Source organism: Echiichthys vipera, assembly GCF_963691815.1.
Source record: "Echiichthys vipera genome assembly, chromosome: 10".
Lineage (NCBI taxonomy): Eukaryota > Metazoa > Chordata > Actinopteri > Perciformes > Trachinidae > Echiichthys > Echiichthys vipera.
The window spans coordinates 23,742,956-23,764,470 of record NC_139835.1 but is presented as its reverse complement, the minus strand read 5'-3'; the positions used below and the strand labels follow the sequence as shown (position 1 = coordinate 23,764,470).

The following is a 21,515-nucleotide window of genomic DNA, read 5'->3' as shown; positions in this document are numbered from 1 at the left end:
TTAGTATATGACCTACACTAGGTGGCGGTTGGCACGCCCCCAGTTTTAGAAAAGCAGTAAAAGTATCAGCATGGAAGCTAAGAAATTCACTGCTGTGGATGGGGGCAGCAGCTAAACATATTTTAGACATCTAAAAAGGTGATGGGCCGAAGCCGTTCTATGCTCTCCCCAAAGCCACCAGACTCCTTTGACAAAAGCAGTCATTTTACCTCGCAGAGCACAGGATATGCTGTTCCACTGCTGCTTCAACTGGTCAGTTTGTTTGTGTTATTGTGTGACTTTAGTGTTTTAAAGGGTTAGGAACTAACAAAACCAACAAACAAACTAACCGATCGAGGCAGCAATAGGTAAAATGACTGCTTTTGTCAATAGAATCTGGCGACTTCGACACGGGCATAGATAAAGGCGACCATTTATGGATATTTTTTGTGCCTAAGTGAATTCAGGTTGGGCTACAGTTGATTTCCATGATCGACCTTTCTCTTCCACCCAAGCCACATGACAAATGTGTGATTTTACTGACATTTGGTCCAGCTGAAACCAGCGTGAAGGTGTCATACATTCGTACACACAGATCAAACATTTTACAGGTATTAATTAGAAGAATGCTGAAAGATACAGAGACAGAACATTTCAGTTGGTCGTGTCTACCATAGCAAATTTTTCCTGATTTTTTAAATGATTTATTTCCACGGAAGGAATTGTCTGCAAGCCTCATTCACAAGCCTCATTCACTCCTCCTCACTCTTTATTTTGCAATGATCTTTGTCTTGTTCCAGATTGAAATTTGACTTTATCGGTCCTTTAAAAGATATTCAGACAACCTTAGCACAATATTACATGTTTGCAAAGCCCATGGCACTGGCTAACACATATAAGAGTGTGAAGTTCAGAGCATTTAAATGTCATAAGTGTTGGGCAGCTTGAGGCATCGACATAATAAAATGAAATTAAAGCATTTACGCTCAGATCTACTGACCTGTATGTGTCCTCCGGTGTGCTTTTAAATGGGAGCTTTTGGTGTACACCTTATTGCAGCCCTCAAAGTCACATCTGTGAATTCTTCTCTTTTTGGAATCTGGTGACTCTGACCTCCGGGGGCGCCGTATGCTGTCAATACTGAACGGGGACATGGAACTGCAACAAGAGAATAAGAATAAACCATTAAAAAGGGATTAAACTGTGATGATGACTTCAATACTATCATACTAACCCTAGGAGGTGCCATCTTGGTTTATCCAAATAATAAAAAACACTTTAAAGACACACACACAAGCACACACAAGCACACACAAGCACACACAAGCACACACACACACACACACACACACACACACACACACACACACACACACACACACACACACACACACACACACACACACACACACACACACACACACACACACACACAGTGAGTAGGTGCTGAGTCATAGGTAAACAAATGAAACAACAGAGAATAGCTTGCACACTGTAGGGTGCAATAAATAGTTGTTATAATTGGAGCCCTGAAGTGTGCACTTTGTTTCTGTTGCTTGATGACCTGAAGATTGTCACAAACGCCTTCATTTCCTTTTAATTTGGGGGGGATTACTATAATGCTCTTTATTTGGGGATTGGTCGGTTCTCTTTGTCTCGCTTGCAGCTGGTGCAGAATGCTGATGCTAGACTAGTGACTGGTACCAGGGAGAGAGACAGCTTCACCTAAGCATAGGGTTGAGTTTAAGGTTATATCATTTGTTTTTTTAGCTTTACACAGCCTGGCATCCAGGTACACCACTTTGCTCCTCTGCCCCTTTCCACCCCCAGACATTCCTGGCTGTCCCTCGATCAAGGGCGAACGTGCATTTGGAGTAGCAGCCCCAAAGCTTTGGCACAACTTCCCATTCTCAATTAAGTGTTGCCTATCTGTAGACACTTATGAGGCCAAACTTAAGACCGTGTATTCTCATTTGGTTGAGCGTCCTTAAGGTTTTATGTCTCACTTTTTACTCTTCTATGTTTTTAATCTGTTACTTCACATATTTATTTTATTTGTGCACGGGGTAGTATTATTTCCTAATTTTCAATGTTTTTCAATGTGCTTAAACTTTATTTCATTTTATAAAAATGTATGATTATGATGTCCAATGGTGCAAGCATGGTATACTTTTTTGTTGCTATAGAATTGGTCAATTTTCTGTATACATAAGGAGCTAACTGGTGAAGCAGTTCATGAATACAGACAATTACACTGTAAAGTAGTGGAGCAGTAGCTTTGCCACCAGGTGGCAGTGCAACCCTGCTGTACACAGTAACTGGGGAAGTATATGAGGTAAGAAGGCTGGTATTCTAACGGCTCATACACTTTCATCAATCATAGGTGGAGTTTTATCTCAGTGCTGTTCAATGAGGTTAATGACTCCTGAGTTATTTCAGTCATCAATATATTTCGTCCGGGTGTTTCCTCTCAATTAACTCGTCAATATCAAGGCTGATCATATAATCTGACACTTCCAACAGTGAAGTGTGTGCTTTTACATGCTGCAGTGTTTGTGTGAGTATTTACAGTGCAGTATTACATCAAATCTTAAATGCGCTCGCGAATCACTTCTCTGAATATAATGTACACACACAAAGCAATTCAGGAAGGAACAAAAAGAAGGTGGGGTTGTGGTAGATGGTCAGTAGACTACATAGTTCACGCCTCATGCTCAGCAGCAGGAACCTTTCACACAGCAATACACACATCGCTGCAGCACAGACACACAACAAATGGGCGAGAAAGTGAAAGATACAGCGGAGACAGAAAATAAGAATATCTCTGTTTACTGGAAAGGAGGAGTTTTATCTGTGGTAATCTAACAGAGGCTCTGTCAGCTGTGACGGAGCACAGTTGATTTTTTTTCAGGTCTCAGAGCCTCTGCTGCGGATAGTGAGAAACAGGTAAGCAGGTGAAGGGGGAAAGGGGAATGAGGGAGCGTAGGAAAGGAATAGCTTCAGAGCGGAGCGGAAAGAGGAGCAAGGGCTGCCAGACAGGCCCTCCAGTGAACTGTCTCCACCACACACAACCCACTTCCTGTCTCTCTGTGTCTCACCGAAGCACGATTTGTCAAATGCAGACTCGGATATATATATATGCATGTAATCAAGACACACACACACACATACATTTACACATATTCATATACACACACACACAGGCTGCAGAAATACACAAAAATGCGGAAAAATACACAGATCACCTGTTGCTCTTGGCTTACTGCCAATCTGAAGCTGTACAGGAAATGAGCACACGGGTCAGATATGAAGCGGACTCAACTCCCCACAACTCTCTCTCTCTCTCTCTCTCTCTCTCGTGTGTCAGTGTATTCAGAAAATAGCCAACTGCAACTTGGTGTCAAAACTGAACATTTAGTTCACGTTTGAATCAGAAATGACTGATGAGATTATCGGGCCATCTACTGGTCTAACAGAGAAGTATCGAAAAGCGTCTAAAATCTGAGGTATTGTCGGCCTCTGTGTGTGTGTGTGTGTGTGTGTGTGTGTGTGTGTGTGTGTGTGTGTGTGTGTGTTTTTGTGTGTGGAGAGAAAGACAGGGTTTATAGTGGAAACAATCAGAACTCAGTCATCTAGCAGATGAGACGGATGTTTACATTCTGACCTCATCCATGAATTAAATCTGAAGTGACTAGGATTATGATATAATTTAGGAAGGTCCGAGTACAACTGTTTCTCCACTGCTGGTGATCAGTGACAGGTTTCTAGATTAATCAATTTTGGGTACTCATAGAAATTTCCCACTGTGAGACATGCTACTGGTTAGTGATCATCAGTTCTCACAGAAACACAAGCGCTCACTAGAAAAACAAGGATAAAAATCCACTTAGGAAATTCTTGTGAGAAAAGTAACATAATCCCTCCTGAATGTCCTTGTGTGTGCACATTATAGTTAAAGAAAAAAATATTGTCAGTGTTAAAATAAAAAAATAAAACTGGATAAAATAAAGAGATATAGCATATATAAATAGAAATCTACAACGTTTCATTCTGTACAATGAAGGCGAGTGTCATATCACTGTAAAATGAAAATCTAGGGGTTTGAGTTGTTAGTCAGACAAAAATTGGACATCTGAAAACATCCATTTTGGCTCTGGGAAACTGCAACGGACAATATTCAATATTTTTGATGTAAATAAATGAATTGAAAAGAGAAGTGACTAATGAATTGACAACGAAAATAATGTTTTGTTCCAGCCCTAAAGGTGACATATTATGCTAATCGCCAGGTTCATATTGTCTTTTGGATTTCTACTAGAACATGTTTTCATGTTTTAAAACAATTCTCATACTGTCCTTCTGAATATACCTGTGTTCACCCATTAGCAAGATTCTCAGCCTAAGCATAGCATATTGTGCTATGCTTAGCTTCTGAAAGATGCTTCTTGCCATCAATAACAACAGGCTTACTTTGTATGTAAATTGTAAAGGAAAAGTGTGCTCACACTTGTTCAACAGGTGCATTTATAACCAGATTGTTTGGCTCACCAAGTATTCTCATGTTTTATTATAATGTGGAGAAGTTATGGCTAGAGATGTCTTTATCTTGGGCTAAGCTGTATAACTTTTCCACTTACAGTAACACAAAGTTTTCAGTTGGGTGTATTTATTCTCATAAACAATATATGTTTATGTCTTTAATACCACACCTCTGGCTGTAAGTGTCAGAGCTGCTGTTTTGTGAGAATCAATTCCCTGTATTTTCTCATGTGAGCCCAGGGGCAAACCATCACTGCCTTGACCTCCGAGTCACTGCAACATCACGGCTGTTAGAACGTGTCTGTTTATGTCTCCCAAAGCAGAAATAGTGAAATAGGAAGTACAGCTGAGAACAATTTTCAAACAGAGCTGACCTCCGTTGTAGTTCCTCTTTTCCCCTTTTTTTTCAGCCCTATCTTCATCCGCTGCTTCCGACGAGTACAACAGAGAGAAAGAATAAGGGGCTGTGTGTATGCGTGTTACCTGCACGGGGGTTTCCCACAACGCAAACACAATACAGTACATATTTTTCTAACTTCTCATAGGACACAGGGTCATAACAACATGCCGTTTCAACACAACAATGGATCTACACTGCTCTTAAACAGATTAAATAGTGGATTTATCAAGAAAACAGGAATGGGAGTGTGTGAGTGTGTGACTTTGTGTGTGCACTGGAAGACTGCCCACTGGGAATTCCTGTACCTGTCCGAGGATACAACCCCTTGCCTCACCGTCCTTCCCTCCCTCCACCTGCTCTTTCGTGGCCCCCAGGTCCTCGCGAACAAGCAAGACTTCTGCAGAGCCCCAAATCCGCCCTAAGCGCGGGCGCACACACACACACATTATCTCCCTCTCCTCTCTCTGTAGAACTGTCTTCCCCTCTTTCACTCGCACTCTCACACAATAGCCTATCAGCCCGTCCCCAGGGAAACGCATGAATATGGAGGAGGCTGCCCAAGAAGCACATGACACACGCTCTCCTTTCACTCATTTATTTATATATGGATACCTGGATTGGAAGCTGCAGGCACTCCCATCCTCCGCCCTTACACTCTCTCCCTCCTCTGATGCTCTCTCGATGACTGCTTGTGTAAATGTGGATACTAAATTACATAAAGCAAATCTTTCTACACTGACAGTGCACACGTTTTAAAAAAAAAAAAGAAATATAGCAAAACAATGGACTGATATGTTTCAAAGAAGTGCTGTCGGCGTCTGTTGCACTGCAGATGTCCATGTCAATACAGAATCGGCATTCTTCCTCTAAGTGGCCAAACCGGCGTGTAACTCAAGAAGACTACAGACTGCTTTGTTTTTCACAGACAAACATGCAAGTCTGTGTTCCTGTTGACAATGGCTGACCTCCTTCGTGAACCAGCTGTTCTGTCCACTGTGCAGAAACACGTGCATGCATACAGTACAAAACACACATTTACAGGATTAATTCTTACAGACGTGCACACCCGTACTTTTTCACATACACAGCCTGCATAAAGGAGCACAGTTTCCACACAGCACAGTCTGCACTTTGCACACAGAGAAGTGAGTGTGTGGGCAGGCCCTGGCAGGGTATTGCTAAGCCTGGCTGGTGATTTCTCTCCATAGTGAAAGCTTGGGCAGTGAAAGGTTGGGTCCTGCCAACCTCTGTTCTCCTCTGACCACCCGGTGCCCACGTGTGGCACTCAGGGGCATGTCTGTCCCTTTCAATAACCTGCATTGAAACCTGAGTCTTCAGTGAGTCTCTGTGCGTGCGTGTGTGCTTGTGTGTGTGTGTGTGTGTGTGTGTATATGTCTTATATGCCTCTTCTTGTATCACTAAACAAGCACAGCCAGTCTTTACCACAATGTGTTGCACAGCACCACCACAATAACTCATTTAGTTTCATTACTGTAGTTGTTCACACAATGCTCAGACAAACAATACAATGCCTTGTACACAATGTCAACCCTGTGAGCTGGACTGTTACCACCAAAACACAGCCAGTTGGGGTCGGGCTACCGTCAGCCTCAGCCTTGTTAATGTTGCTACATCATTAGCAGGATTCTCACAGAGTCTCTGAATACTTTCCTTACAGTTAGTCTAAATAAAGTCCTGTGGGCATTAACTTGAGTCTGGCCAGACTGCTAGTTATAACTGTTCTGGGGTTTACGGTCGACAGGGGAGGATGGCAAGGCCAAGCCAAATGTTTCTCTGCGTCTGATTTCCTGTTTGTGATCAGGATAAACTGTCATCCACTGGAGAAGAGAGTCTTTACATTCAACACAGATGGACTGGCACCACAGTAGTTGCGATGTCTGGGCATAAAGTATGTCTCAGCCATATGAATTCAGGCATATAGATGCACTCCTACGCAGATACATCCAAATGTGGGGAAACCATTACAAAAGCCCACATAAATGCACAATGCTAGGTTTTATATGTAAATGATGCTTTTATCCAGGTGACTAACAAAGAGCAATGTCAGGGCTCTGATAACTGACTTATTAAACTATTGACTGACTTAATAAAAAATTGAACCCATCAAGAAACAGTAGACCAAATTGAAACCCCATATCACCAAAATTAACAGCTGCCAACAGGAGCGTTAGGATCAATATCATACTTCCTGTGACAACACATAGAAATAAACTCATGACAGAGCTATGTTTTTTTTAGAGTTGTTAGGGTCAGTAGAGGAGAAAAAGTCAGTATAGAGACTCAACCTTTCCCACACCCACACACACACACACACACACGTGTACAGATCATGATACTCACTCTTGTACAGCACGGGCTATAGACAGCGCAGTGGAGCCGGTCTCATTAACACTATCCAAGGTCACGTTTGGCAGGTCGTCGTCATCACTGTCACTCTTGATCTGCCTTGGCGACAGGCCGTTGGGGTCTGTGTGTGCTGTGAGGACAGGACACAGACACAGGATTCAGTGGGTATATTTGTTATTGAGTGACTGAGTCAATACTGAATATGTCCAAGTTAAAAGTGCGTGTGTGTGTGTGTGAGTGCTCTCTGTTCACCTACATGACATGAGTAGCACATTCACGATAATGAAAAACTTTCAAATAAAAGGCCTGGAGAACACAAAAGTCTAAAGTCGCTATTCTTTTCACAGAACATTATGATAATTAGCAAGCTGGCTTTGTCACTTCTTTGAATCTTTTCTTTTGCGAAGTAACCAAGAAAAACATGCAACTTTTGTCCGGCCGGCATCAGCAGGCTTTGAGCCTCTGAGCCAGTGAGCGAAGGGGTCTCTGTCTCTTGAACTGCGTGACAAAGTAACATCTATTCCACAAGTTGTGACAACTTCTCCTCTTGACAACTCATTGGATATATTGCCAGAGCCTGCAGCCATTATGTCCTCTCTGTCCCCATGGACACCAGCTGAGTACATCCTGGATAACTCAAGAGATGAATGTCAAAAAATATATAAACCTGTCGGAGACTACTTCTTACAAAAAAGTTTCTGGAAATCCAAAGAATTAAACGCTGATTAAGTTATTTAGGAAAAACTATATAGGAATATGCAACTTGGAAACAACATGGCTAAGATATTACAATAACTTTTCTTGTTTCTGAAAATGAATCCTCAAAAACACCTATACACTCAATATAGTGATACATTTATCCAGCTACTGTATGCCTGGTGCTTTTATAAAAGCTATCAGGACTTCACCTCTTCTGTCCTCTCAGCCGAGACTGTGGCCATAATGGCCCATAATAAGGGTCTAGAGTGAGAAGCAGACATGGTGTTATTACTGGGTGGGGTGGGGGGGCTCTGTTGGAGCATTTGCTCTAAAGGTTTCTAACTGTTGTCGGAGACGAAGACATGCACAGTGGTCACCAGCTTGCCTACCCTACGTAAAACCTGTAATTAGTTAGAAATGCATTGTGTGTTGGAAAGGGGTATTTTGAGCGAGGGACACAAAAGAGGAGTGGTGGAGAGGTGGGCAGAGCACCGGATTTCTTCCTTTCTCTCCTGTTGTTTCCAGTCAAGCCCTGTTTCCATGGCAACCTCCTGCCGGAGACAGGGAGACAGCAGTGAAAGGAAGGGTACCCGCCCTCTCTAAAAGAGGATGGCCAACCTGTGTGTGTGTGTGTGTTTGTGTGTGTGTGTGTGTGCGTACCTACACTGGAGATCAAAATTAGAGAACAAATTATTATTACTTGATTTATTCATAAATCCTGTTATTCTTCATTGTTCAGAAATGAAATGAAATGAAACCACTCCTGTACTACCATGTTTTTTTTTTAAATAACTGAGGCACAAAAAAAACAGTGAACACTTTCAGATACCTCCCAGTTATTTGTTTTAATCTGGCACTCGGTGACAATTTACTTGATTGTTGGAATCACACTATTTTTATGGCAGCTCTTCTGGTTACTTTGCAACATGACAAGCTGCTCTACGGTGACTGAAACCCTGTGACAGCAGGTTGTCCGGATGAAGCCCAATGGATGACCCCCTCAGCCATTGCAGAGGTTGGGCGTTCAAGTCTGTGATTTCAAGAATATTGAAACTTTACAAGGACACTGATTAATTTAAGTCCCTCGAATAGGCCGGCCATCCATGTAAAACAAGTGGACGAGAGGACAGGATTATGCAAAGACTCTCAATGGGGAATAGATTCAACAGCTGGAGTTTACCGCCAGTTCAATGCTGAACGGGGCAAGGACCTGTCTCGGCACACCGTGTCTCGTTGTTTAAGCCAATTTGGACTGAAAGCCCACTCTGCAGTGACCAAACCTCTCATCAGCAGAGAGAATAAAAAGGCTAGTCTTGCCTTTGCTGAGGAGCATGTTGTTACCGAACTGTGGAAGAGACTGCAAGAAGAATAGACCAAAATCAAACCAGAGCAGTGTGAGAAACTAGCGATGTCCTCTGGGCGTAGATGTGCTGAAGTCATTCAAAGCAAGGGCCTCTACACTTCCTATTTTTGAATCCTATAGCCCTAAGATAACATGTTTTAGGTCTTCTCTTCTGAGACAATGGTATCTGTTCTCTAATTTTGCTCACTGTTATTGGTTATTTAAAAAAAACAACAACATGCTAGTACATGCTAGTATTATTACAGAATAAATCAAGTATTAATAATTTGTGTATGTTGAAAGCTTCAGCATGACTGGGACTTGCATTATTGCACATGACCGTTCAGTTCGTATCAAGTCAAACAAGGTAAATTCAGACTCTTGACCCTCATGTTAAACTTTATGTGGGGGAGTGGGCTTTAGATAGTTACTATCCTGATGTCAAAAATTAATTTTTCCAGCCACCAAATAATAGTGACACCTGAAAGGAAAAACTCCAGATGAGATGGAACCAAAAGCCATACTTATATCCAAACAAAATATATCTTTAAGCACTGTACTAGGCGGTGGGACTTTCTCTGTAAATATCACTAAGGTACATTAAGTGCAATACATAGCTAAATGTTCTGTTTGTCTACTGGGTTGCCATCTCATTAAAAGTGACGTATCCACCACACCCAACATTCAACACTCATTCACCCCATTTCCTTAGTGTTGTGCTTTCAGAGCCGGGCAGAGCTGGTGTTGGACTGTGTGTGTGTGTGTGTGTGTGTGTGTGTGTGTGTGTGTGTGTGTGTGTGTGTGCATGTGTTTGTGTAAGTGCCACCCATCTTCCACATCCATCCACACCCTCTTATGCAAGTCTTGTTTTTCCTGTCCTTCCTTCTTTCCTCTTCTCTTCTTGGGAGCAGACATAAAATGCCCATCTCTTAGTGGACTACCCCACCCAGTCGACCAAGTATCTGTCTGACCATGTTCTTATTACACGTTTGCTCGTACGTACAGTAGAGTACATGCACAGGTGTGATTTAAAGTTAAAGTGTGTTGGTTCATCCTGCAGGGAATAACAAGAAGCAATCTCTTTTACGACCAACAGTCAGCCTGTGTACGGCTCAGAGTCGGACAGAAACACCTACTGTAGGCTCACTCCCAGTGGTTGGCAGTAAAACCACACCCAGAGAGAAAACCAATAACAACGTCTGGGCGAGGCCAGTGAGGTCTAATACTCAAACTGCCCCGGATGTTTGCTCCTCAGTAGAAAGAAAGGCATCAACTGGTGTGGCCCTGGTTACCAGAGGCTATTTAAGAAGCAAAATCTCTGTCAGTTAAGCCTTTCGACCTGTAAACCTCATCGCCGCTCTGAAGGGGGAACATTATCGCCTGAGGGTCCGTCTCTGAAAGAATGTGCACATGCAGTCAGCTCTCACAGTGTTGTGTCTGCAAGTTCTTTGACTAAAGACAGTAGGACATCTGGGCAGACAAATATAAACATTAGGGCTGTCAATCGATTCAAGTATTCAATCGGGATTAATCGCATGATTGTCCATAGTTAACTCGCCATTAATCGCAAATTTATCGCACATTTTTTATTTGTTCTAAATGTATCTTTAGGGGATATTTTTCACGTTTTGAATACTCATATCAACTTGGGAGTGGACAAAAATGCTTGCTTTATGCAAATGCACGTTCTCAAATCACACTGACAGTAAAAGCAGATCTTGGTCTTCGAGAGGACCATCTGGCAGGGCTTTTCAGGGCCATTCAAAAGAGCTTCTTCATTAATTTCTGCTCAAGGAGGTTTGTTTCTGCTTGCCATCCACAATGTGAATACAGCCTTGCTTCCTTATTCCCCAAACTATTGAGCAGGCCAAGGGTCCTAATCATAGAACTTGCATGCGCTAATCATGGATCGAAAAAAGTGTCGTTTAGAGGAATTTTCGTGAACTTGTTAATATTGTTTTAACTTCCACAGCCCTAATAAATATATATATATAAACAGTTTGTCAGTGGGATATCTCAGCATTAATTTAACCAGAAATTGACCTTTTTTTATTCTTATTGTAGTTCTAAACGTGTTTCGAGTTATTTTTGTGGGATGTTTTATTATACCATATTCCTACCAAGAATAGAGTTGGAGTGTATTGTGATGATTGACAACTGGTAATTGAAAATATTCCACCATATTGATTTTGGTGAATATTTTCTCAATAAGAAGAGAACTGTCTCAAAAAGTTGGAGACAAGTCAGACAGCTTGTGTTGCTATGTAAAACTAATATAATTACGAGGCACGAAGCACATAATCTGAATCATAACGCATATCATTGCTTAAATAGCTACTAGTGCACCTTTGAAATTATAGCATTTCTTACTGGAAATGATGAAAGAGGTTTCATAGAAATCCCAAAAGAACAAAGTCAGCCATATGAAGTCAATCCAGAGAGCATGGTCTCACCTTTGCCCTGGCTTTTCATCTCTTCCAGCAGAGGTAGCATGATGGCGTTGTTGAGGCTGGAGGGTGATCGAACGGCAGTGGTGTACATGAGGGGCAGGGACTGTACCACAACTGGGATGCGGTGAACATGGCTGGCCAGCTTCCCCTGCAGGCTTAGAGGGCTGGATGGAGGCGGCGGCACAGAGTGCAGGATGTGCAAATACGGCTGACCTCTCACCCCGGTTCCAGGGGCAACCAGAGGGCCTGGCGTGAGCACCGATGAGGCTGAGGTGATAACTGATGGGGAGGAGGAGGAGGAGGAGGATGACGACGATAAAGAAGACGGGGAGAAAGCGTATCTGAGAGGGGAAGATGATGAGGTGATGGTAGGGGTGGTGGATGAAGAGGAGGGGCGGGGTTTGTTGATTGACAGGTCGACAGGCTCCGTCTGTGTGTGGAAGTGCAGGTCGTGAGCAAGCAGGTCTTCTGGAGGTTCAGCTTTAACTCTACTGAGAAAGAAGGGGACACCGTCCATCGCAGAGTAAGGGCGCACTTTAGGTGACTGTGGAGATAAAACAAACATTGATGTTAGATTTTTAGCATATTAATGACTTAAAAGTGCACTAGATTGACACACAACATGGAAGAAAGAAATAAGTGACTACAATTCATGTTTTTGTGACTACAATTCTTGTTTTTGTGGAATAACATTTTATATTACTACTTCTGCAACAATTCTTATCTCTTCAGTCAGGCCGGAAAGTGATATCTTACTGAATTCAGGTGAAGGATGATTGTTTTTGTGCAAGTATTCAGCTCCAGGAGCAAGGATACTGCATGATAGAGATAACTCTGAAAGTTATATGCAGTGACATTTATTGAGAAAAAAGCAATTAACTCTCTCATGTTCATTCAAGCATTCAACTCCTCCTTGGTTAGCATGATGTCATGCACAGATGAAACGCAGGAGTAGATAGTGTCTCTCACACACGCCTCCTTTCACCGTCTACTTTCTGTCGTTCTTCTCTCTTGGCGTGGGTTGGTCTCTCTCTCTCTCTCATTCTCTCTCTCTCTCTCTCTTCCTCCTGTTTTCCATCACTCCCACAGAAAAGCAGCTCTCTTGGCTCCCCTTGTATCTCTCCTAAATCTCCTTTGTGACGGTGGAAAAACATCATATGGGCTCAATTTCCTGACCGTCTCTCTCTCTGTCTCTCAACTAGGGCCTCCTAAGGCCAACGCTGGTGGCTCAGTGTGTCCCTCAACACATCTTTCACTTAACACCAAGCACACTGCAACACAACCGCCCCATCTGTCTTCTTAAGTTTCAGGAACCTGTTTACTTGGAAGAGATAATGAAGAACATTCACAGTAGAAAAGCGACACCCTGCTACTAGTTATTTGCTACTCCCATGCGCTTTGATATCACAATTTTTGTTATGTCAAATGAACCACGATACATGTGATGTAGCAGATCTCGACTCACTATGTTCAATGTGGGAGGGGTGCTTGAGTGTGTGGTGAGTGGTGTTGATCCTCACAGTGGAGCCTTTCAGAGGCTGAGTCAGAGTTAGGTCCATCAGGGAGCGAGTACATCCAGGATTTTTTACAAATCATACAGGAAAAGCTCATTAAAGTAAAGGGAAAAACCTTAACTCTCACTCCAATCGCAGCTGCAGCAGATATGAAAAACATTCTGCACTGTGGATTTTGATCTTCAGTTTTGTTTTCGAGACTCACATTTCTTTCCCCTTATGTAATGCTGGCTAGAGTGGGTCTGTGGTGAATTACGAATCTTTCTGAGCAGTGTGTGTGCGTGTTTGTGTAAGAGAGAGAGAGAGAGAGAGAGAGAGAGAGAGAGAGAGAGAGAGAGAGAGAGAGAGAGAGAGAGAGAGAGAGAGAGAGAGAGAGAGAGAGAGAGAGAGAGAGAGAGAGAGAGAGAGAGAGTGTGTATTCTTTTGTGTAGTAGCCTGCTATTTTTACTCCAGACTTGTATACTCGTTTTCGGCATACAGGAAATGTTACGACCCCATGAATCAAAAGTGCTTCTCCCTGTGACTCCTCCTCAGTTGAAAAACAAACCCTACCCCATGAAATATGCCCTCTGATGACCTCTGGGCCTTTTTGGGGTTCAGCTCAGGATCAGCGGTGTCAAGGTCAGGGTTCACAGCACATTATGGCCTACTTCATAATGCCCACCCACAAAGCATTTAGTGGAGATGTATGTAACTGTTTTTTTTATTGTGGGGTATGACATATAATTAGTATAATTTAAGCCTTTTTACACATCATGAAAATGTTAACTGCCTTAGGTATCATAAATGAAAAAAGCTTAACCCCTGTCTTTAAGGAGACACTTCCCGTCAAAATTTGTCATTTATAGTAAATAGTTCAAAAGTTATACTACAGTAATAAAGACATACGTACAGCATTATTAGGTAGCAAGTCAACAATAACAAAAGCTTCAAGAAGAGGAAGATACGGCAGTAAATGGCTATGATGTATGAAGCATGAATGAAGTAGCTGATGACAATCAGCTGATGCAAGCTTTACTTTCAGCCCAGGTTAATGCAATGGTCTATTTTGAGTTGCAACTGTGGGCTGTAGTGCTGTTTTGTACACTCATAATCATAATATGTTCCTGGGGTGATTGTTGAGTTTACTTTAATGGGTGGAGAATCATGTGACACTGAGTTTGCAAAGGAAGAACTACACTGGAGATCAAAATTACTGTACTAGCATGTTTTTTGTTAAATAACCAACGCACTTCAACAAAAACTTCTATTTTGTGGGAAAAAAACAGTGAGCAAAATTAGAGATCAGAGACCATTGTGTCAGAAGGAGATTTAAACAATGTTATCTTAGGGCTATAGGATTCAAAAATGAATAGGAAGTGTAGAGGCCTTTGCTTTGACTGCTGACTTCAGCACATCTACGCCCACAGGACATCACTAGTTTCTCACACTGCTCTGGTTTGATTTTGGTTCATTCTTCATGTAGACTCTTCCACAGTTCAGTAACTGTAGTGGGATCCTAAGCCATTACTTTGTTGCCTAGGATTTTGTAGAGATCTCTTTGGGGTTTAGATCTTACTCTGGGCTGGCCATTTCATCGTTTCAATATTCTGAGCTTCAAGGAACCGCTTAACCTGTTTTGAAGTGTGTGATATTGTCTTGCATGAAAATTGTGGGCTGATTGGGAGACATTTGCAGTAGAGCTATTGCATATTGCCGAAGTAAGTTCGCATAAACATCTGCATTAACTCTGCCATGCAGCTGTACAAGAGGCCCAACTCCTGCTGCAGTAAAACATCCCCCAAACCATGACACTTCCTCCTCCAAATTTAACTGACTTCTTTACACACTTTGGGTTCAGTCTTTCCCCAGTCCTACGCTGAACATAATGTTTCCCATCAGACACAAATACATTAAACATACTCTTATCACTGAAGTGCACTCTGGACCAGTTCTCCTCTGTCCACACAACATGCTCCTTAGCAAAGGCAGGTCTAGCCTTTTTATTCTTTCTGCTGATGAGAGGTTTGGTCACCGCAGAGTGGGCTTTCAGTCCAAATTGTCTTAAACGACGAGACAGTGTCTGCAGAGACAGGTCCTTGCCCTGTTCAGCATTGAACTGGCGAGAAACTCCTGATGCAGTGTTGAACCTATTCCCCATTGAGAGTCTTTGCATAATCCTGTCCTCTCGTCCACTTGTTTTACATGGACGGCCGGCCTATTCGAGGGACTTAAATTAATCAGTGTCGTTGTAAAGTTTCAATATTCTTGAAATCACAGACTTGAACGCCCACTCCTGCAATGGCTAGAGGGTCCTCCCTTTGGGCTTCATCCGGACAACCTGCTGTCACAGGGTTTCAGTCACCGTAGAGCAGCTTGCCATCTTGCAAAGTAACCAGGAGAGCTGTCATAAAAATAGGGTCCAACAATCAAGTAAATTGTCACAAATGCCAGATTAACACCAATAACAGGGAGGTATCTGAAAGTGTTCTCTAATTTTGCTCACTGCCTTTTTCACAAAATAAAGTTTTTTGTTGACATTTGTTGGTTATTTTAAAAAAAAACATGCTAGGACAGCATTGGTATAGCAACAAAAAAACTATTTATTGTATTTCACAATAAATCAAGTATTAATCATTTGTTCTTCAATTTTGATCTCCAGTGTAGTTGTGAATTTCACAATATTCACATGGTTTAAAAATGCATAGCAACAGATTTTCAGTCACCTTGTTTGTTATCAGAGTCGATAACACTTTACTTAAAGTTCCTTATTTAGCATTCATGAGAAGTAAACAACAACAAATATATACATATACAGTATATATATATATATATATATATATATATATATATATACATATACAGTATATATATATATGTATGTATAATATAAAATATGTAAAATAACGTGTCGCTGGAGAGAAGTCTAGTTTAGTCTCGTCTCTCTCGACCAAAAATCCCTCCCTTGGGCTGTATAAGTTCTCATTTGATTTTATTCCTGCCTGTAAATCTTCCATCTAACTAAAAATATATCTACCGCTACACAGCTTTACCTTGAAAAACATTTCAAAAGAAACATCACTTAATAGATAATATGCATAATTATGATGCCAAATGTCCTCTATGCTCCCCTTGCATCCACTCCTGCATCAACTCCATGTAGCCTTTCTTGACAGACCCTCAGGCTATCATCCAGCTGCTTTTGCACGGGGTTTCTCTGTGTTTGCATGTTCTGTATAGGATGTGAGTGTCACGGACCGCCCGGAGCTATACTGCCTCAAGGCTTTGAAGTCATTACATCCATTGAGGCTGATCTTAGTGTAAAAATCTTGTCTTTTTCAGTAAGTGCTCAGAGTATGTCTAGTTGGCTACATAAGTTCTGCGGTATTGCCAATTCTCCCTACCACTGAAAGAAGGCAGAGGCAAAAGAGGAAACTGAAGAATAGACATTTGTGCCAACCACCAATATAAGCGCTGATTAGCCATCCGTGTCAATATTACACCCTCAGTGAGGATAGTAAGTATAAAGACCGAGACTAAATTAAAAATTCTGTATAAGTTTGGTGGGGAGGGCAACAAAAACATGACTCTGACCCAGGAGACCACTGATTTTGGTTATTTACGTTGATTACGTGACTTACTTAATTTATGTATGTGAAGTCAACTGACGTAAAAAAAAACATGGCTTAAGATATGTGTAAGATGCGTTGTGTCACCATCATATAGTTAGAAAGCACTGACGGATGTATTTTGAAAACCGCTCATCCCATAACAAAGGCATTGCTTCCAAAAGTTACATCGCTGATGCTAGAAACGTTTGAGTTTACTACAATGACACATCTCTGGTCTCTCTTTCTTCATCTTTTAGAGCTCTACCCAGCATGCAACAGCTAACAGGGCTCCCTCTCTAGACACACAATGTCTATATAATGCATTACTAATAAATATGTCCCATAGATCTCAAGAGCCTGCACTTGACACTGTACTTCCTTGGGTCCTCAGCAATACACCTGCCAAGTAAAGTTTAAAGGATCAACGGTTGTTGAGACTCTTTACATTTTTGTTTGATGTGAAGTCTCTTTTAAGAAGAAATATCTTTTTAACTCTCAAATATCTATGAGCAGCAGTTATAGTCTGCATTTAGTGAGCAGTCAAAACCAACATACTAGTTAGTCATTTGTATAAAAAGGAGTGCTTTATCTTCATTCAAAAATGTTGGACTCACTTTCATTGTAGCTTTTCTGTTTGTTAGAGGAGTGATCATGAACATGACAGTTGGGAATACAGTCAGTTACTGACAACCTGTTAAAATCCTGTGTGGCTCCTGTGTAAAAAGGAGAACACTTGTATGGAAAGGTCAAAACAACAGAGTATAAAGTGTTACACAAAAGTGAAAACAGAACGAAAAATTATTTGCATTTTGGAGCTAAGTTTATCAGACACATCTCAGCCACCACGAATGGAAAACCACCCACTGCTCTCACTTTGACAGATACAAACTGCATGTACACGCTCAAACCTACACATACTCACACACCCTGACACACATATAAAGATATGCTCGACCCGCCTGCCTCTGTCCTCATGTCATTGTCTTTATTAGGGGATACTGGTTAGCGGGGCAGATTTTCCAGCCCCTCGCGGGCGAATTGTCTAACAAGGCAGACCATTTCCAGCAAGCCCTTGGCCCCCCGCCACCCAAATGAAGTCCACATTTCTGCAGCAGCCTAAACTGTCTGTCTGCATCTGCCGTCTAAAGGGAAGCATAGTCTGTTAGGGTAAGATTGGATCTTGGTGCACTTCAAAGCCGTGTGGGCTGCAGAGCTCACATCCTGTCTGTGACTGACATCACTACACGTATGGAGGGTGACTTCAAACCCCAGCAGCTCAGGAGCACAACTCTTAAACCATTGAGCCACAGCTGAGAAAAGGACACCCAGAAAGTGCCCACCTGCTGCCTCTCTCTGTCAAGCCCTTAGATCTGGAAGGACAGATTTGATTTTTATCAATACAAAGCACCTACACAGCCAAACAATATTCTACAGAGGTTACCTGATGGGTTATCAGCAGCTGGTATTTTTCTCATCCATCATGGGCTAGCGCTCTCGGTTTCGTCTCAACAGAAACTATTTTGCTCTTTTCCCACAAAGTGCTCTTGGTGATATATTAGGGACCAGGTTATTATTGATATGTTATGAATGGAAATCAATAATAACTGAACACTAATTCATCATGATTACCAATATTAAGTGGCCTGCACCCACTGCACACACACAGCTGCGGCAGCAACACAAAGCCCTTGTAACCTAGCAACAGCTTCTCCATAACAAGACCACTTTATTTCTAGGTATGTTGAACCAGAGAGCACCAATACTGTATGTGGGCCATGAAAACCTTGCATGAGGTAACTCCATGATTCCTTACATGGTCAATATGCAGAGTCTATGAACATTAAACTCAATATTACATTGAATTGCACATTTTCTTCAAACTCATCACAAACTAAACATGACTGGTGCAAATGTAGCAATGCTAACAATTCTTGTGGTGACAATTAACTTCATGTTTTTGATAAATTCATATTGAGTGATAAAAACAACATAAGGGTGACAGAGAGCACAAGGGGAGATTAGAAGCATGCATGAGATACAGTTAGAGGAAGAGATGAAGCTGTGATAAGTGTTTGAGGAGAAAGAGTACAGTGTGGTCTGTTATGTTTGTCTGTGTGTATTTGTGTGCAAGAGAGAGAGAGAGAGACTACTTGTGTGTTTGTGAGAAAGAAGGGTATGGGAGGATGAAGGGAAACTGAGAGACGTAAAGGGGCAGGAACAGACACACAGATAAGATTTAGATTTTCCCATGTGACCCTCCTCCCCGGAGCAGTGGCTACATCTGCGCAATAACCCCCCAGCCAGCACGGACTCTCTGCTGGCTACAGTCACCTCCCAGAAAGCCCCCAATGCATTCCTGCTCCAGCTGTGGCTCTCCTGGTCTTCTCGCTTCTTCTCCCCTTCCTGCTTACTACCATGCTCTCCGACCACTCCTCTTAGCCCCCACGCTCACTGTCTCACTCACTTGCTTAGGCCTGGGAGTAATTATGAGCCCATTGCCAGGAGAAGGAAAGGCGGAAAGAAAAGGAGGGGGAAAAAAAAAAGGAATTGTCTGGAAAACAACTGCTCCCTTACCCCTTGTTCCGATTCCAGGGGCTCAGCTTTGACTCGGACTGCAGGCATTCCGTCAAGCATTAACATCCTGTTTCTTAGGCTGCCTGCAAAAGGAAACAGAGGAGGTAGGTGTAAGACGGGTGTTTTAGCATGACTAAGCAGGTCAAACACTCAGTTATTCACACATGTACATCTACAATTTTGTGCCTGCACCCATTGAGAGATAAACACATTTTGAATAGAAACAAATTCATGTGTCAAAGCCATCACAAGGTGACGGACAAAGGATGCATGGCAACTGTATAAAGTCAGCGCAAGTCAGTGCACAGCATGACTCTCTCTTCTCAATAATAAAGATTTTCAATTGCCTGGTGGGCTGCTGTGAGGCTAATAACACTTCATAACACAGACTAAAATCCTTTTAAGACTTCAGAGGAATACAAATACATGCTTTGATATATAGTTACTCAACAGCAATGACAACAGCACAGCCACACAACCTGTCCTCTGTAACCACGGCTAGAATAAAATGATACCTGGAAATAGAAGTGACATTTTGACACATTTGACACGACAAGATACTGTATTTTATACTCATGATGATACATATAATTTAAATACCACAATATGACACTTAGACACATTCAAACACACACAAAAACACACATTTTAGTACATCTGTACGTTCATCTTTCCCTCTGCTGCCTCAAAGCAGTGTGCATCCACACAGTGGGCAGCAGTACCCGACTCCTCAGCTCCGTGCTGTGGCTTTAAGAGGGATACTCAGATGGGGCCAATGACAACAATGCATGTTCCGTATCCCTCAGCTGGGGCCGACCTGAGGTAACCCTTCCTCTCTTATTATTTTAGCAGCAGTACATGGAGGAATGCAAGCAAGGCAAATAGACTCTAAACATCTCTTTTACTCTCCACTGCTGTCACCAGAGGCGGGATGTGTGGCCCAAACCTTGCAGTGGGCAGCGCCGCACCACCATGACCACTCTCGTGCGGAGAAAAAAAGCTCGGCCAATCATGAATGACATACATTTCTCTGCAGCTGGTTGCCCGACCATCTAAAACTAACCATCTCACATCTACAGTAAGGCTACATCCATCCTATTATCAAGATTATTTTTACTCGCCAGAAAATCCACTCAGGACAGTTATCAAAACATCGATTTTTTACAGATTTTAATAAGAATTGCAACAAAAAATAATGTAAAGCCACATATCAATCCACTACCTCTTATATTCTCAAGCATAAGGCAAATCCTGACTGTGTTTGTGTGCACGGGAGGTGCAGAAAGAGGGAGGATTTATTCTCTCAATCTGCAACCCCCCAGAACTCGCCTCTCAGGTCTAAGTCCCTCAGGTACCCTGGCTGTGCTGCTATTGTATTGTTGTCCAGGATGTCCTTCGGCTTCAGGTCTTGGTAGGCCCAGATAGCGTTGCCATAGTAACGGCTGGGCGGGTGGAGCTGCAGCCTCAAGCCATGTGTTGAGGAGAAGAGAGGAGGCAGAAAGTGAGGTTTGTTGTTTTTGCTGTTCCTCAAGATGACCAATATTCTGGCAGATGCATTTTCTACTTCTCAGAGAATTTTTTTTTTTTTCATAAAAAGGCGGTGCAGTTACAATCTGGATTTTCTCATGGGGTGAATTTCACTTTTTCAAGGGATTCTTAAAGTTGCCTTTTAGTTCTCTATGCTAACACTCATGTTTGTGGACGAATTAAAACATGTCGGAATTTCACATTTCTTCAAAGCAACAACCTTTGCCAGTATGTTTATAGTCCAGTTAATCCAGTGGTTCGTGATCACCTTCCTAATGAACTGGCCTGCAGCAGGCCGTTCATAGATAATCAATAGCCAGTGCGTACCTCTGTTTGTGACTGTAATGACCATGGCGCTAACAACAGTGAGAGAGTCCTAACACTGAGTAATGAGCTAACAGAGGGACACTGTGTATTGAAGAGGTCATGTCGAAACACTTCGACCAAAGTCAGCTGTCAACTGGTTTTTGCTCCAATGACAGGAACATGACCGCCAGTTAGTACTTCAAGATCAAAATATGAACAGAGACTGAG

General features: G+C 42.2%; 1 protein-coding gene across 2 annotated transcripts in view; it reads right to left on the bottom strand.

The window, feature by feature from the left end:
• The window catches only part of klf12b (Kruppel like factor 12b), a 32,942-nt gene that overhangs the window by 4,456 nt on the left and 6,971 nt on the right, over positions 1-21,515 (bottom strand). For both annotated transcript variants that reach the window (XM_083921676.1, XM_083921677.1), the window contains exons 2-5: positions 19,455-19,537; positions 11,780-12,320; positions 7,280-7,415; positions 980-1,137 (exon numbers count right to left, since the gene is read on the bottom strand). In XM_083921676.1, coding sequence (XP_083777802.1) covers positions 980-1,137; positions 7,280-7,415; positions 11,780-12,320; positions 19,455-19,537 — 918 coding nt within the window. The remainder of the gene's footprint in view (positions 1-979; positions 1,138-7,279; positions 7,416-11,779; positions 12,321-19,454; positions 19,538-21,515) is intronic.